Below are 17,807 nucleotides of genomic sequence, written 5' to 3'. Positions count from 1 at the left end.
CCTGTAAATCAAGTAATTATCATATTAATGGCTTAAAAGCATTGTAGAAATATAGTATACAGTAGGTTATACACTTTCTTGCCATTAAATATTTTGTTGTTTTGTGTTTATTCTTTATGTCAGAAGTCCTGATGTGGGCTACACCCCACCCTCCTCCCCTCCTCTCCGAACACGCAACGACCGCAACGTCTTTTCCCGTCTGACCAGCAACCAAAGTCAGGGCTCTGCACTGGACAAGTGAGTTGAACACAATCATGGAATGAACTTTTATCTTGTTACATAATCTTTTTGTTATCAAAGACATTTGATAAGGGGTTTGGAACGTGTAAGTAAACTTTTGTGGGGTAAATTTCTATAGCAGTGAATGGGAGACCACCACATATATTATTTTTGCAATACCATTTGCTGCAGCAGCAAAAGTTAAAAGCCACTATTACGTTTCCACGGCTTTCCTAAAGAGAAAAAATAAATAGAGAGCGGTGGATTACGGTGGTCAGAAGAGAGAAAGATGCCAAATTTACTATGACTCTCTCAGCAGCTGTATTTGAAATCCCATCGCAGCTGTGTTGATTAGTTTTTATTTAATTCATGCCAGGGTAATATAACACAAAGAATAATGTTATACATTAACACTAGATAATTAAAATAATTAAAATGTAAAAAAGTTTGCTAGTTGATTTACACTGCTAAATAAGGTGGAAACATGTTATATAGAACTCGACAGATAGTGGATTTTGGATTTTGAGTATGACTTTCTTCAGCAGAACACAAACAAAGATTTTAGAAAAGTATCTCAGCTCTGTGGTTCCATACAATGCAAGTGAATGGTGATCAGACCTTTGTAGCTCCAAAAATCACATAAAGGAAACATAAAAGTAATCCATACGACTCCAGTGTTTAAATCCATATCTTAAAAAGCGATTATAATATGTGTGGGTGAGAAACAGAACAATATTTAAGTTATTTTTTTCTGTAAATCTCCACTTTAACTTTCACCTTCAGAAGTGAAAGTGAAGCTAAATGGGCACCACATGTGACTTTCAGATGTAAAAGGACTTACATTTTTATCTGTTTCTCACCCACACCTATTATATCATTTCTGAAGATATGGATTTAACCACTGGAGTCTTATAGATTACTTTTAAGGAATCTTTTTGGAGCTACAAAGGACTGATCACCATTCACTTATATTGTATGGACCTACAGAGCTGAGATATTCTTCTAAAAATCTTTGTGTTCCGCAGAAAAAAGAAAGTGCTACACATCTAGGATGGCATGAGAGAATTTATTTTTGGGTGAACTATCCCTTAAGGAGGCTTCAAGAGTCCAAAATAAATAAAATCCTAGATGCAGTCAACCAAAATCCTAATAATAAACAGAAAAATTAAAAATTGGCACATAACTTTGGACTTTTAACTATAAATAAGCCCAAAACACACCAGGGACTCTTATTTTGCAATAATGTAGACTTGGCTCCATTACAATACTCTATATTTGAGTGTTTACTAAATTAAGCCTTCTATAGCCTATATACATTATTCATATATCTCACCAGATTTAGATTTAATGAGGAATATTATTATTATTTTTTTTTTAATGAGATTTGAAGTTTGAGACATAATGCATGTGTTGACAGGGCACATTTCCATAAAGTTGCATTTTTCTTTGTATGCCCTCCCTTCACTTAAGAACACTTTAATATCTAATCAAAATATGCATTAAGGTGAGGATAAAAATATGGATCAATATTGTAAATGATGAAAGCCATTCCAACTGTAGAATCCTCTTGCGCCGGCCACAGAAAAAAACAAACGATCGGCATAGATTTTTGCAGATAACCGATAGCTCTAAAAAGCAACTATTGCCACCGATTTATTGGTAAAACCGATATATCAGTCTACCTCATCACAGTCTGTGAAAATGTGTCGATTGCACCATCATGACTAGGCATAGTTTTACTTTACACACCTTCATATGTTCAAGTTTTATTTAGCTGTTTCCACCCAACTAGTTATTTTCCTCCTCCAGCTATAAAAAGGATGATTTTGCTTTCTACTAGGTTTCTTTGTGAGTGTTTTATTAGAGTATTATTAATCCAGTAATTCAGTAGCTCAGCTTTAACCCTGCGCATGCCGTAGGCAGTATTGATCTCTAATTGCACTTGAATCGTTAGTATAAGTCAAATCCGACAGCTGAATCTACAGTGAGTTCTCCATCTCCCTTGAATTCTCATTATAACACCACAAGTGGGCACATTAGGGTAGGATAACCAATTATTCCACCCTCTGAAGATGGTTTTTGTTTGCACTTTCTTTCTATTATTGAATCAGCTGTGCCTGATATTGCCATAGGGAACTAAATTGGTCATTTGATGCGCCTGTCAGGGATTTATCTCATTATTTCTCCAACCCCTTGAATATTGTGCTCTCTGAGAGAGAGAGAGAGAGAGAGAGAGAGAGAGAGTGTGTGAGTGTTTGGGGGAAGCTACACATAGCATTGCAGACTGTAGGTTACTCTTAATGAATTATCTTCCAGGCCTTGCCATTCCGTAGTTTTGTTAACAACGTTTGGGGTTGGTAGTCATTTGACCAGCTTCAGTAGAGTAATTTTGTGTTCCCTGTTTAATCAACATAATTTGACATGTGCTGTATTACTATTGCTCATCCTTAGGGTTAGGGATTTAAACAACCCCCTGACCCTAAGTATTAAACTTAAGCATGTACAGCATTCATCCTGCACTGTTTGTGCCTTGGACATGGATAAGGCTAGCTCAAACCCTGCGGCTACGCAATTAGACTTAATTTTGCCTGGCGGACACTAAAACAGGCAATAAAAAATCCCATAGACTTACATTTTGACCTTGGTCAGTAAGCAGCCAGCCAGCCAGACATCAAATGCAACATCTTAAAGGGATAGTTCAACCAAAAATGAAGATTCTCTCATCATGTACTCACCCTCATGCCATCCCAGATGTGTATGACTTTCTTTCTTCTGCAGAACACAAATGAAGATTTTGAGAAGAATATTTCAGCTCTGTAGGTCCATACAATTCAAGTGAATGGTGGCCAGAACTTTGAAGCTCCAAAAAGTAGATAAAGGCAGCATAAAAGTCATCCATAGGACTCATCTGAAGCAATCCAGACCGTTTTGGGTCAGAACAGACTAAAATATAACTCCTTTTTCACTATAAAATATGAAAGCAGTCTCCTTGGCGATCATATTTTCAAGCTGGATTACACTTCCTATAGCGCCATCTAGCGTTCTGCACATACGTCAAGCACTATGAAGTGTAATCGAGCTTGAAATCATGATCATGCTTAGGGACTGCAATGGCAAGATGTACAGTGAAAAAGGAGTTATAATTTGGTCTGTTCTCACCCAAAACTGACTGGATCTCTTCAGAAGACATTGATTAAACCACTGGAGTTGAATTGATTACTTTTATGATGCCTTAATCTGCTTTTTGAAGCTTCAAATGTCTAGCCATCATTCACTTGAATTGTATGGACCTACAGAGCATACACATCTGGGATGGCATGAGGGTGAGTGAATGGGAAGAGAATTTTCATTTTTGGGTGAACTATCCCTTTAACGGAATAGTTGACAGAATGAAAATTCTGTCGTTATTTAAACGCCCTAATGTCACTCCAAACCTTTCTTACTTCCATGGAACACAAAAGGTGAATATTTTAAAAGTTTTGTTCAAAACTTATTTACATCCTTTCACATGACTGCTGGTGCTCCATTCATTAATAATCTCATCTGCTAATATGCATGTCAATCTCAACAAGTGTGTCTGTATCAGAATGCTTTCTGTAGTCTGAGTTTAATTATTCTAGCCTGTAAGACTTGTCTCCACTTGATTACTGATTGGGCCCTAATGAGAGAGTTGATGAGGTTGGAATTCTGACAGCCTTTCAGCCTTTGCTTGGGTTAACACAGAATAACAAAGCTGGACAGCAGACACAAGACATTCATGCAGGCCAATATTAAAATCCTTCATCAACATTCAAATCACTGTTAGTTTCAGAGGGACAGAGAATCAAAGTGTCCTTTCAATTGGTCACAAACTCATCTACTCATCTACACTCAAAATATCTACTTCTCAAACAAGTGTCTTTGTGTCTTAAAGGAATAGTTCACCCAAAATCATAATATAGTAAAAAGATGCAATAAGGTGAATGGGATATGTTTTGCATTCATTCATTCATTCATTTTTATTTATTTATATATTTTTTTTATTATGATTTGAACCTTTGGCAAAAGAATTGTTAACTGCTTGCTTTGTTTTATTTTTGTGCTATTTTTTTTAGCTAATGAGTATAAGCTTAAATAATTAATTTGCTCATATGGGTGGACCTGAAACACATTTGGTCAACTCTGCAAATAGATTAGTCTAATTTTTTAATTCTCATTTTTATGCATACAGTATTTACTGCAACTATGCTATCACTCATAGTGGGCTGCCAGATAAATCCATTGTCTGGTTGCTTAATAAGAAACGGCTTAGTTGCAACTGGCAAACATTCGGAAGAAATGTTCATGTTCTTAATTAAAAATGAGACTAATCTGTCTGCAGAGCTGTCTTTGAAATGAAAAGAAAACCCATGTTATTACACTTTAGTTTCTAATCAAAAAATGAATGAACGCAGTGTACAAGGATGGAATGGTGACTACTTTTAAGAACTTGTCTTTCTGTCTTCAGCAGAACACAAATTAAGATTTTTGGAAGAATATCTCAGCTCTGAAGGTCCATACAATGCAAGTGAATTGTGACCAGAACTTTGAATCTCCAAAAAGCACAAAAAGGTAGCAGAAAAATAATATCATATCACTTTAGAAGACATGGATTTAAACACTGGATTCTTTATGTGATTTTTGGAGATACAAAGTTCTAGCCACCATTCACTTGTATTTTATGAACCTCCAGAGCTGAGATATTCTTCTAAAAATCTTAATTTGTGTTCAGCAGGAGATAAAAAGTCATATACTGTACATCTGGGATGGCATGTGGGTGAGTAATTTATGAGAGAATTTTCAGTTTTGGGTGAACTATCCCTTTAATCTGTATTGTAATGTAGAAATCATGCTTGAAACTTTAAGATTTCAGCCAGATTATTATAGGCACTGCCAGTGGTTCATATTGTTTTCATTTGTACTCTAGACTCTGCCCTGCCTTCATTGAATGCTATCGCATGTAGATATGCAATCTGAGGAAGTTTAATGAGGTTGACCCTTATTACTGGGGCCACATGAATCTGTTCCTGTTCAGAATGAAAAAGATCTAAAGCCCATGTGGCCAGTAATTCTTATTCTGAAGATGAACATGATATTGCTCTGATACAGCCAAATTGATTTGCATTAAAATACCCTGTTAACCTGGTAATATAAAGTTTGTTAGGAAATTAAAGGAATGTTCGGGGTTCAATGTGTTAAGCTCTATCGACAGCACCTGTGACCTGCTGTCAGTTACCATGGAAGATAATTTTGACTCATCCCTTAGTTTGTAAATACATACCAAAAATAAAAAAATAAAATAAAAACATCAAGGCACTAACAATGGAAGTCTAGGCAAGGCGTTGTGGTTGGTTTAAAAGCAGAAATATAAAATATGAAAAGCTAGTAGTTTTGTTAAAGTGTTTGTAATAATTCTTTCACACAAAAATCTGTTATTTGAGCTGTGAAGTTATCTACATTTTCCTTTTAGTGTTAATGATTACTGTTGTAGGCAGTTGCACTTCATTTTGATGCATTACAATTGTTGGTGTGAATGGGCTTTCTGGATGGTTTGTCCTTTCCGATATTTTTCATGTGTATTGTGCAAAAGTTATCGTGTTTACGGCATTCATATGGTCAAAACAGGAGATGAAAAATGGATGTAAATTTGCCCAGACAAGGTAAGCTTATCACACTTCTCCATACCTGCCAACACTCCCAATATTACCAGGTTTCTCCCGTTTTTCCACCCCTCCTCCTGCTGTACTCCAGATTTACCATTTCTCCCAATAAACTCACGATTTTCCACATCAAGAGCCACACTTTGCTAATGAGAATGCATTAGACCTCCAGGTAGGGTTGCCGCCCGTCCTGTAAATACGGGTTCATCCCATATTTAAATATCAAATGATGAGTCCCGTATCGAATCAGAACTTGACGTGATTTGTCCCGTTGGCTGGTCAGATTACACAGATCCAAAAATGTATGAATACTGTCACTAAATCATAAAGACAAGAAGTACAGTTTAAGGAAAAAAAATAATTAAAACAAACTAAATAAATAAATAAATAAAACAAGTACAAATACATATAAACCAACACAGATGTACAGTTGAAGTCAGAAGTTTACATATACTTAGGTTGAAGAAATAAAAAACAGATTTAATATTAGCAAACTATAGTTTTAGCAAGTCATTTAGGACATCTACTTTGTGCATGACATGAGTCATTTTCCCATCAATTGTTTACAAACAGATTGTTTCACTTTTAATTACAATATCACAATTCCAGTGGGTCAGAAGTTTACATACACTAAGTTAACTGTGCCTTTAAGCAGCTTGGGAAATTCCAGAAAATGATGTCAAGCCTTTAGACAATTAGACAGTTAGCTTCTGATATGAGGTGAACTGAATTGGAGGTGTATCTGTGGATGTATTTTAAGGCCTACCTTCAAACTCAGTGCCTCTGCTTGACATCATGGGAAAATCAAAAGAAATCAGCCAAGACCTCAGAATTTTTTTTTTTTTTTTTTTTTTTTTACTACTAAATAGACTTCTACTAAATGCATTATAGTTAATGTGATTTGAAGTCAAAATTATTGTATGTAATCAGTCATTTTCTGTCACTTGTTGTCAGTAGATCTTAACTTGTATTGAACCTGGAACAAATGTTAAATATTTTTACACAGTATAAACAAAGCATAGGCTATAAATACACTGATCAGCCACAACATTTAAACCACCTGCCTAATATTGTAGGTCCCTCTCGTGCCGCCAAAACACTGCCAACCCGCATCTCAGAATAGCATTCTGAGATGCTATTCTTCTCACCACAAGAGTACAGAGCAGTTTTCTGAATTACCGTAGACTTTGTCAGTTCGAACCAGTCTGGCCATTCTCTGTTGACCTCTCATCAACAAGAAATTTCCGTCCACAGAACTGCCGCTCACTAGATGTTTTTTGTTTTTGGCACCATTGTGAGTAATTTCTAGATACTGTTGTGCATGAAAATCCCAGGAGATCAGCAGTTACAGAAATACTCAAACCAGCCTGTCTGGCACCAGCAATCATGCCAAGGTCAAAATCACTGAGATCACATTTTTTTCCCCATTCTGATGGTTGATGTGAACATTAACTGAGGCTCCTGACCCATATCTGCTTGATTTTATGCACTGCACTACTGACTCACGATTGGCTGATTAGATAATCGCATGGATGATTGTTGGTGCCAGATGGGCTGGTTTGAACATTTCTGTAACTGCTGATCTCCTGGGATTTTCACATACAACAGTCTCTAGAATTTACTCTGAATGGTGCCAAAAACAAAAAACATCCAGTGAGCAGCAGTTCTGTGGACGGAAACACCTTGTTCATGAGAGAGGTCAACAGAGAATGGCCAGACTGGTTCGAACTGACAAAGTCTACGGTAACTCAGAAAACTGCTCTGTACAATTGTGGTGAGAAGAATGTAATCTCAGAATGCTATTCTGAAATGCGGGTTGGCGCTGTTTTGGCGGCACGAGGGGGACCTACACAATATTAGGCAGGTGGTTTTAATGTTGTGGCTGTTCGGTGTATATCTTTATTTAACCACTAAATAAAAATCACGTAAAAGTAAAATGCTAGGTGTTTATTTGTTTATGAACAGTTAATATTGATGAAGGAAAACATTTATGTGTGTACCTCTTACATTATTATTTGTCCTCATATCCCTCCATTCTTAAAAAACTATCCAAAGCTGTAGAAATAACACTTGATATAATGTGTGACTCATGTCTGCAGCCTGTGCTAAAGGCTGTGAATCTCTCATGCTTGTCAATAGTCCCTGTGAATGGTTGGAGCCATTTAGCCGAGAGTGCTATACAGTAGTGTTTTCGTAATTTCAAAAGAAGATGCAACATGGATGAAATTGGATAAAACATGGCCTTTATTTATAAGAGTTATGGTTTATTACTTAGATCACTTAGTCACAATAAAAACAACTCAGATCAAAATAACAGCCAAGTGAATTGAGACATTATGTTTTTATTAAAACAACAACAAATGCTGTGGAAATGCATGACTGTGACGCTAAGGTTCTGAACTGGGCTCTTCCTGTTAACTTTCAGTCTTTTACCAATAACCCTCCCAATGAACTCTGCATAAACCCTACTGCTATCCCCTCCCCCCTTTCTCTAGCCCCACCCCTGCTCCTGCCTGCTTCTTGAGGGTGCTCCCCCTTGCAAACCCCTCCTTATGTTTTCTACTGACATTTCCTACCTTCCCCTAACCCAACTGCTGTTCTGCCCTATAGGTCGGATGACAGCGACTCCTCTCTCTCGGAGGTGCTCAGGTAGAGATCTCTGTCTGTCATTCTGTTTCCTGTTTGCCTTGCCCAGCCACATGGCGTGAGCATGCATGTTCCCTTTTCATTTTAGTCTTGAGCTGTGAACTTGTGAGAACTGAATGAACCTTATGGACATGTTTCAATAGCTTTAACAATCTAAGAGTTCAGAGGAAGGAAAACAAGATTTCAAAATGGAACTTTAGATCTGAATGTACTTGGTTAAATGTAAGCTTATGACAAAAAATCTTTGGTATGATTGTTTCTTGCTGGGCTGTTTGGAAGGCTTTTTTAAAAACCCTATTTGACTCTTGTCGACAGCACTGGACTTGTATCTGAAGGCAGCGTTCCACTAGCTGACTCAAAACAATGTTTTGGTTGTCGCATCTACCAACTTCTTTTGCTGAAATCTTGTCCTTTTCTATCTGAAGTCTGTCACAATAACCGATTAAGAATAAAGAAGACAATTGCAACAAGCAATTGTAATAGACTGAATTAGGATGCAATTCGTGGAGTGAATACATTCAGTAAACACAAACTGTTCTATCTCGGCATTAATTTATTAGCCATGTAACTGCAAGAGAACCCCAGAAAATGGCATCTGTGTTCACAATATGTACCTTAGCGTTTGCTGAAGAAAATGTCTGGATCAGATTCAAAAAGAATAATGGATTGTCAGTTTTGCTAAGGCCATGAGAATCCGCTCCAGCGACTTTTTTCTAGATAGATTTTACACATTTCTCCAAACTCAGGTCACTGCTCTCAAAACAATTAGCACAGCCATCTGAACACTTTGTAATTGTCCTAAACAAATTGTACATTTTTCTTGATTTCCATAATATTCTCAAAACACTGCACACTACTTTCTCTGATCAAAGATTCATGCTTTCAAAATAGTCAACGCAGACAACCAAAATGAAGTCATATTCTCAAATGCAGTTTGTCAAATCCCTTCATATTGATATTTGCTGTGTTAGTAATGCACACAGAAAAAAAAAATGCAATTTACTAAATTTTTCACACAGTTTTCATGACATGCCATCTATAAAAGGGGTCAAATAGGAGGAAGTAGAGGAAGAACAAGACAAAGAAGAGTTGCAAACTGAGAAGAGGTAGAGTGGGTAAATGATGATGAAATAGGAGGAGAAAGTGATGAGAAAAGGGGAAGGCTTTCTCAACTCTTTCAGGGGTGAGCATTGAAAAAGTTGAGGAAAGACCAAATGGAGATGGTGTAATGATGGTGAGCAGAGAGAAAGTGGACAGCAGGGTGGAAGAGTAGAGTAAAGAAGACACGGAAGAAACTCAAATAATCTTAGTGTCCCTCTAATTGATTATGTTATGAATCACGGTCTTCTGAAGCACACAAAAAGTTCGGCCTTGGTGAGCAGATCTACAGTGACTTCAGTCTCAACAGAAAAGGATAAGGAGGAATGGCATTGGTCTGCATGCCACAATCAATGTGTACAATTACTGTACCATCTTTGCTTACAGTGCTGTCTTACATAGGTCTATACAATATAGCAAGACTGCAAATTTATTTTATTTTTTTTACAGTAAACTTCCTCATCCTCTTTCCAGAGGAAAAGCAGTAAATAACTAGACATTTAGAGAAATTGTATGAAAACACAAGGAAAAATCCATTATGGATTTTTATGGTAAATGTGTTATTTCAATAGTAGAGTTGTGAGTCTATAGCTGAAAATGTTATGAATTCAATAGAGAACACATCTGTGGTTTTGATGTTAGTATTTAGTTCTAATAAATGCTTTATCAGAAAAGAATACATTTCTTCATTATGCAGTGAAATTGAATTGTTTGCAAAATGATATGTCTGTTTCGTCAGCTGTGTGAATTGTCTGGAGAGCATTGACTATAGTTTGGAGAAATGTGTAAAATCGATCAAGAAAAACTATAACCATTAACGCCCCAGATGAGAGACACAACTGTGTACATGACTTTATATATGAGGCTTACATTGAAAATCAACTGAAATCAGATGGTTAGTTGCCGGCCTTAAATGGGAAAGGTGACCCAGGTTGTTTCTGGCAGGGTACTAAGCCTAACAGGCTTCATATGGTTAGGATTACGGTGGGGGCAGGGTTAGGGTATCTGCTGCCTGCCAGGAACAAACTTAGGCCCCTTTGTACAATGTGCACACATTGTACATTTGGTCCTTGGAACCAGTAATGATCAACAAAACAGCATGAACATGATAGACTTCACACTGTTGTGTCTTAGTTTTTCAGCTAAATTCTCTTATCCAAAGTCAGTTGAACTGGACAATGTGGAAGTGTGTTTTTAAATGTTTGCGTTTTTTTATTTTTTTAGATTAACACCTTCTTTGATCAGCATAAGCCCGAGTATGACAGTATGGAGGGCTTTCATTCTCTGAACCGTGGTGGTATGTTCTAAATCCCGCTATGAGAACGGTCCAATAAGGTTCATTCATAACAACACCCCTCTCGGTTTATTCATGACATGCACAGAACCTCCATATCTTTGTATTCTCATACTCATTTTCTCCATAGAGGAGACTTGGAGAAAAGAAAACAGGATACCCCCCACCTTCCCCCTTACATGCCTTCAAGTTTTTCCCTACTGCATCTGATTTCTTTGCGTCCGACCCAGTGGAAGGGTCCAAAACCACAAGCTCACTCCTCATCGGTTATGTGCTGCATGAAAAGTTGGATTTTTAAGAACATAATTTCTTAGTTTTTCAAATTTGCTGATGTCATTTGTTGTGATTTTTGCACTTTTGTGGTTTTTGCTCTTGTGTGAAAATGAGTTTGCCATTTTTATACCCGTTTAGGATTTAAGGAATTGCATGTTGTTTGTGGCTATGTGTGTATAGACTATGATTTTTAGTTTATTGCAGTACTCTTCACAAGGCAGCATGGCACTACACCTTTGAGTTTGATTGGCACTCAGCAAGGAGTAAAATGGCAAGCATTGTTTATTTCCTTATTTTCAATCACTCTCTAGTCTACACTTGTCTCCTCAAAACCTTTTGCTGCATGGTGTGTTTGTGTTGTGGAATTATGCCGTGTTTATTAGAGGAGCTTGTTAAGACAAGCATCAATATTACAATTGCTCATACTCACGGTTAGCGTTTTTTCGAAAACCCTAACCCCACACAATTGTTTTGCCTGCTTCATGATAAAGCAGGTGAAAAAATCCCCATATTTAAGGAATTGGTGGTGCTCTTTTTCTTTACTTGGGCTAGTGTATAACCACCCAGGACATATAGCATTATTATGGGGAGTTTTGCATGGATAAGAATCTGATAAAAATATAGTTTAATACAATTTTCAATTTATAGAACTTAAAATGTTAATGACATTCTAATGCAGTTTTAGTTAAATCTTCCTTTACTGTAGCTTGTAAGTCAGTATTATTTATTTAGAGTTCACAAAGACATAAGCAACTTTTACAGATACTTGCATTTAAACTTATTGAACAGCGTTACTCATGAACTTGCTCTTCATCGGTTCCTGTTCACCCGGGACCCCCCCAGAGTTCCCCCCACTTTAGTGAGCACAAATGTGCCAACAGCAGCCTCTTGCGTTTCATCCGTCCTCAGAGAGCCGAGATGTCCCAGTTTCCTCTTTAATCAGCCATCCTCTTGTCACCTCTGTGCGACTGTGCCAGCACAGAGGCTTTGACGGCTCTACCATCATTAGAACTTCACAGGCATTGAGCCGGACAGAGGCAGCGCTAGGCCCACAGGAGACCAATTTCCCTTCATCCCAAACTCCAGCTTCATTTCCATCTTGCTCGTTCGGCAGGAAAGAGTGCTTCGAGACCGGGCTGGTCGGGAACGCTGTCAGATTGAAGGGAAGAGCCTCATTATATTTTTAGGGGAGGGAAGGCTTGTTTTGCCCTGCCAGGTTGCCAATGTATGTGGGCTAATTGGCAGCCACAGCTGGAGTTGCAAAGCTTCTTCGGCAGGAAACATTTACACCAAAAATGTTTTTTTTTTTTTTTTTTTTTTAAAGTGATGACTAATTTGTTTTTCTTCTGACATGTTTTTGTGAGATTCACACATCTACACTTTCAGAAGCCTTATAGCGACACACCTTTGCCAAAAGCCTCCTCTGAGATATCCGTCATAGTTAAAAATAAATACATTTTGACTGGAGAATGAAATGGGAAACGCTGCCAAGATTCTTAGCATAGCCATCATGGCCTTTAGAGATAAACGTTATACTTTGCAGCAAGTGAACACTGAAGATGTTTTAAAAACAGACCCACGTCTTTGTCACACTGCAAAGTCAGCAGTGACCAACTAAACGACTTTGAAATGCGTATTTAAGCTTCTGAACCCGGTGTGCAAAATGATTTCAGAGCATGAAACGAATATTGCCATTGCTAGGTGCCAATATTGACTAATATTGACTTGCGGCAAAATGCTGAAATACCGTTGCCCCCAAAAGTATTTGGGCATTTAAGCAACACTTGAAGTATGTCATTGCAATATATAACAAAATATGAAACCAGTGGCATTTATTCTAAATGAATAGTTCACTCACTAAAAAAACTAAAATAAAATACCACAACCTCATATCTTTCAAAACCTATATTACTTTATTTTTTCCTTAGGACAAAAAAAGAAAAAAGGAGTTATCTAGCAGAATGTCCCAGCTGCTCTTTTCCATACAGTAAAAGTGAATGGTGACTACGGCTGTCAAGCAAGATTTTCAGTGAATAATAAACTTAGATTTCAGTCTGTTCTTTACAAAAAGTTATCATGTGACTTCAGAAGATTTTGAATACTGTGCACATGTCGTATGGACTAGCTTGATAGCCTTTCATCAGCATCAACTTTAATTGTATAGAAAAGAGCAGCATGAACATTCTTCAAATCCTCACAGAAGAAAGAGTCATGCTTTTGTTTTGGAATGACGTGAGGGCAAGTAAATGATAGAATTTTCATTTTTGGGAAAACTATCCCTGTAAAGAAAGATAGCACAACCACAGTTTTCAAGAAAAATTTCTTCTTACTGATTACTTCCACCTGTTTACTCAGAAATTACTTCAAATTTTTCCAAGAGGGGCCAATACTAAGTTGAAAACACCCCTGCTTTTATGACAGACATATTGCATCCTCTGCTCTGCACAAGGGTAAATAAGACTTGAAAGAAATGAAAGGATAATCTCGCAATCAATTTACTTCGGTCTTGGTCCCTCAAGTTTTATTTCTCATTTCGTGAAGGTCTGGAGCCTCTCTCCTCCATGAAAACAACGATTGTTTTAGCCTGTGGCAGCGGTTCATCATAAATCTAACCAGATATTCAGCTTGCCAGCTGTCAGTCCACGTTACATCCATTCACAGAGGGCTCTGTGGTGCTTTTACGATGGATGTGATGATTTTCAATCGCACAAGCTTGTCTGTGCTATTACTGGGGGGGATGCAGGGATGCAGAAATGCAGAAAAAGCTAGTGGATGGTATCCAAGACTAGACATTGTTCGCTCCACATTGTGATAAGAGCGACGTTGACAGGTGTCATGTGATGGTTATGCCGAGTCTGTCAGCTGTTAGACAATACATGTGGGGAGGTGGAGGTGGGGGTGGGGTGAATCTATAATTCAAAGTTTTGCCACATTTTTCCTCACTTTACTGTAGGCCTATCAATATTCTAATGCCAATAATAGATATATTTAGTTACCTTTTCACACTAATATTTTTTTGGGGAAAAAAGATTGAGCACCATTCAAAACAAATGTTTGAGAAGACAAAACCTTGAAACATACTGCGTCATTAGGACAACAAGCACTCAGCTATTTCTATTTGACCAAAATGTTAATTTGGAGTAAGCTAAAAATATAAGTCTATAATGCAGGAACTAAGGTATGCTATTCACTGACATAATTTTTTTACAGACAATGACATGCCTGTCCTACACTAGTTCTGTGGCTCTAAGATGCACTAAAGCACTTGTTGTGCAAAGCACATTGAAGATAAATGAGAAACAATTGAGTAAAATTTTGCAGTTTTGAATCATAATACACTTAACTTAAAGAATCCCAATATTATTGTATTGCGACCTAAATATCATATCATATCACCAGGCCACTGCTGATTCTCACCACTAAATAGTGACATCATAACATGAGCTGACCAACATGTGCTGACCAACAGCCTTTCCATGCTCGCCTCTGTCTCGCTGCGATTCCATGATTGATGTATGACCTGACTTGTGGTTTGACGGTGTTCGTACTTTAGAGGTAGAGGTTTGAAGTGACTTTTGGGAGCTCCTGGGAAAATCTGTAGTTCCTAATTGGGAGTATCTGGCTCACATACAGCCTGTCAAATGGAGGAAATGCGCTCGTCTCCAGCAAAGTGACTTTTAAACAATTTATGTGGATATAAATAAGCTTAAAAAGCCCTGCATCGCTCTGCATCTTCAAATGCTTAGGGTTCCTTCTTTTCATCCATACTGGAGCGCAAAGGCTTCTGTAGAAAACTCGCAAATTTGGTGCTGCATAAGCACATGTGTGCCAGCACCACACACAAAGTCATACTTGCTTCTTGATACTTACTTGATTCCTGTTGTACGCCTACAGACTTGTGCATATCGACTTTTATAGTATCAGAATGCTTTCAAGAGTTTACACAAAGGTGTGCCTCATACCGACACTCCTTTACTAAAAGCTTTCCCAGAGATATCCAAGTTATAGTTTAAGGTAAAGTATGTAATTTGTGCACCAATAGCGCCACCAAACAAAATTGCAAAAGTAATGACTGTTTTCAGACGTGTTTACCGAACACTCCACCCATTGCTGTGTTGGCCTGGTTGGGATGCTCAAACAAAATGGAATGGTTTGATAGCACCACAGAGCCACTTTGTTTACAGTTTTTGGGGAAATCAACATACAAAAGGCTTATGGGGGGCTTGGGTAGCTCAGCGAGTATTGGCGCTGACTACCAACCCGGGAGTTGCGAGTTTGAATCCAGGGTGTGCTGAGTGACTCCAGCCAGGTCTCCTAATCAACCAAATTGGCCCAGTTGCTAAGGAGGGTAGAGTCACATGGGATAACCTCCTTGTGGTCGTGATTAGTGGTTCTCGCTCTCAGTGGGGCGTGTGGTAAGTTGTGCGTGGATCGGGGAGAGTAGCATGAGCCTCCCGTGCTGTGAGTCTCCGCGGTGTCATGCACAGCGAGCCACGTGATAAGATGCACGGATTGACTGTCTCAGAAGCGGAGGCAACTGAGACTTGTCCTCCGCCACCCGGATTGAAGTGAGTAACCGCACCACCACGAGGACCTATGAAGTAGTGGGAATTGGGCATTCCAAATTGGAAAGGGATAAAAAAAAATTAAAAAATGGCTTATGGATAGTTATCTGAGCATGTTAAGATGGAACTGGAGAAAGTAGTTTAACAGGGAAAAAATTATACACTTCACCTTTAATAATACATTTGTTTTGACTGGAAGAAATGGGAAACGCTGCCAAGATTCCTAACATAGCCATCAGTCACAGTCTTTGGGGACTTTAAAGATAAATGTTAAACCTTGTGGCAAGAAAGAGCTGATCATATTTCTATAGAGCAGACATGTTGACACTGAAGATGTCTTAAATACAGGCCCATGACTTGTGTCACGCTGCAAAGTCAGCAGTGACCAACCAAACGGCTTTGAAATACGGATTTAAGTTTCTGAACCCAAGAACGTGCCCAACAGAGAACTTGGCTGCAGTCTGCATCAATCAAGGAGGTTTGCCTTTAAAGTATGCATTCAGCCCGGCTTTACAGATACAGACGTCACATGTACTTCTCTTCTGCTGCTTGGCTGCGGTGCACTGCAACAGGACATATTTAGCACCTGTTATATATATAGTGTCTGTTCTATTGTTTTCACTGACTTTATATGCCTGGCTGATGATCGTATCCTGGGCAACCCGTCGAGCTCAGAGAGGAAGACGCTGTGATGACTGAGTGCCGGGCATGCGTGCGGGTGCTGTTAATCACAGCTGGAATCTGATAAAGCTAATTAAATATCACCATGTGGATAATGAACTCCAGGGAGAGCGGGCGGTGGTTGGGGGCCTGAAGTTTGCAGGGTTTTACCGCAGGATCTCACCCAGGAGCCATCACTGTTACTTTAGTGGCTTCACAAGCCTGACATGTGCCTGGAATTAGGCAAATGAAATAGGAATTATTATATAGGAAGACCTTTCTTACCATTTCTGTTTTCTCCTCCTTTCTCATGTAAAAATGCAGGAAAAAATATGTGAACTCTACTTGAATTTGATCAGATATTCAACTAAGTCACAACAATGGACGGAGGGCCCTATTTAAAGAGCGCTAGTACTAAGCGCACTGCTATGCAATAAATCATAAGCGCAAAGTCAGTGGGTATGGCCATGAAGTTTTGGCATTTCATGCAAGCATGCGCTAAGTCTAGGTGCAAGTGAGTTTGGCGGAATTGCGTGAGCAAAGCGCTAATGGGCGGGGTCAAGTGCTTTTTAATTCTGAAGTACTTCTCCAGTTATTCCACTATCTGCGTCCTATTGTATAGTCCATTCTCTGTGAAGCACCAGGGATATAAACAAAGACAGCATATTCATAAGAAGTTGGTAGTGTAAATGGACTGTATGCAATGAGTTAGTGGAATAGATATACAGACTAACTTTATTTTGTGCATTAACTTTGACTTTGTTGAATGTCTGACAAATTTTTATGACAGTGATACTGTCCTTTTATACGCTTGAAAAATGTGATTCTCATCAAGATTTGGATGTAGTCTTCGTTAAATTATAGAGAATGTAAATATTATTAATCACATTGATCAAGTGACACAAATCATTGCTAGTATTAACAGTTATTTTACTGGCCTTCCAGGTTAGGCTGTGGATCGAGTGATCGACTTCACTTCTACCAGTTCTACCGTTTATTGAAACACAAAAAAACTTAAACCAAAAATATGACTAAAATTCAAATTACATTTCAAACTAAACTAAAATATTATTTAAATAAAGAAGTGGTCAAAAATATAGAAAATAATCACTTCAAATCCAACAATTTTACCCTCTCCAACTTCTTCCACTGGCCTCATTTGCAGTGACTTAAAAATCGCTCTACGACAACAGATGAAAAATATTAATACAAATTAGATCATAAATACAAATACAGTGATTGTCAGGGACATTATTTGATGTTCAACTATATTTTCAGATATATATTCTGCTGGTGGAATCTCCAAACTGCAAATGCAGGAACTGATTTTAGACTGTGCTGTGAATAGAGGTGCTTCTCAAACGTCTTAGCGCA

General features: G+C 38.1%; 1 protein-coding gene across 7 annotated transcripts in view; it reads left to right on the top strand.

The window, feature by feature from the left end:
* The window catches only part of kif21b (kinesin family member 21B), a 126,932-nt gene that overhangs the window by 84,801 nt on the left and 24,324 nt on the right, over positions 1-17,807 (top strand). For 6 of the 7 annotated variants that reach the window (XR_007895062.1, XM_051676435.1, XM_051676433.1 and 3 more), the window contains exon 26: positions 124-237. Coding sequence is in view for 6 of the 7 variants with exons in the window: in XM_051676435.1 (XP_051532395.1) it covers positions 124-237 (114 nt within the window). In the remaining variant the exon portion in view is untranslated. Of the gene's footprint in view, positions 1-123; positions 238-8,507; positions 8,547-17,807 lie in introns of all 7 variants that reach the window. The other variant, XM_051676437.1, reaches the window with a different exon arrangement.

This window comes from Myxocyprinus asiaticus, chromosome 37 (assembly GCF_019703515.2).
Source record: "Myxocyprinus asiaticus isolate MX2 ecotype Aquarium Trade chromosome 37, UBuf_Myxa_2, whole genome shotgun sequence".
Taxonomy (NCBI): domain Eukaryota; kingdom Metazoa; phylum Chordata; class Actinopteri; order Cypriniformes; family Catostomidae; genus Myxocyprinus; species Myxocyprinus asiaticus.
This window is presented reverse-complemented; position numbering and strand designations above follow the sequence as displayed.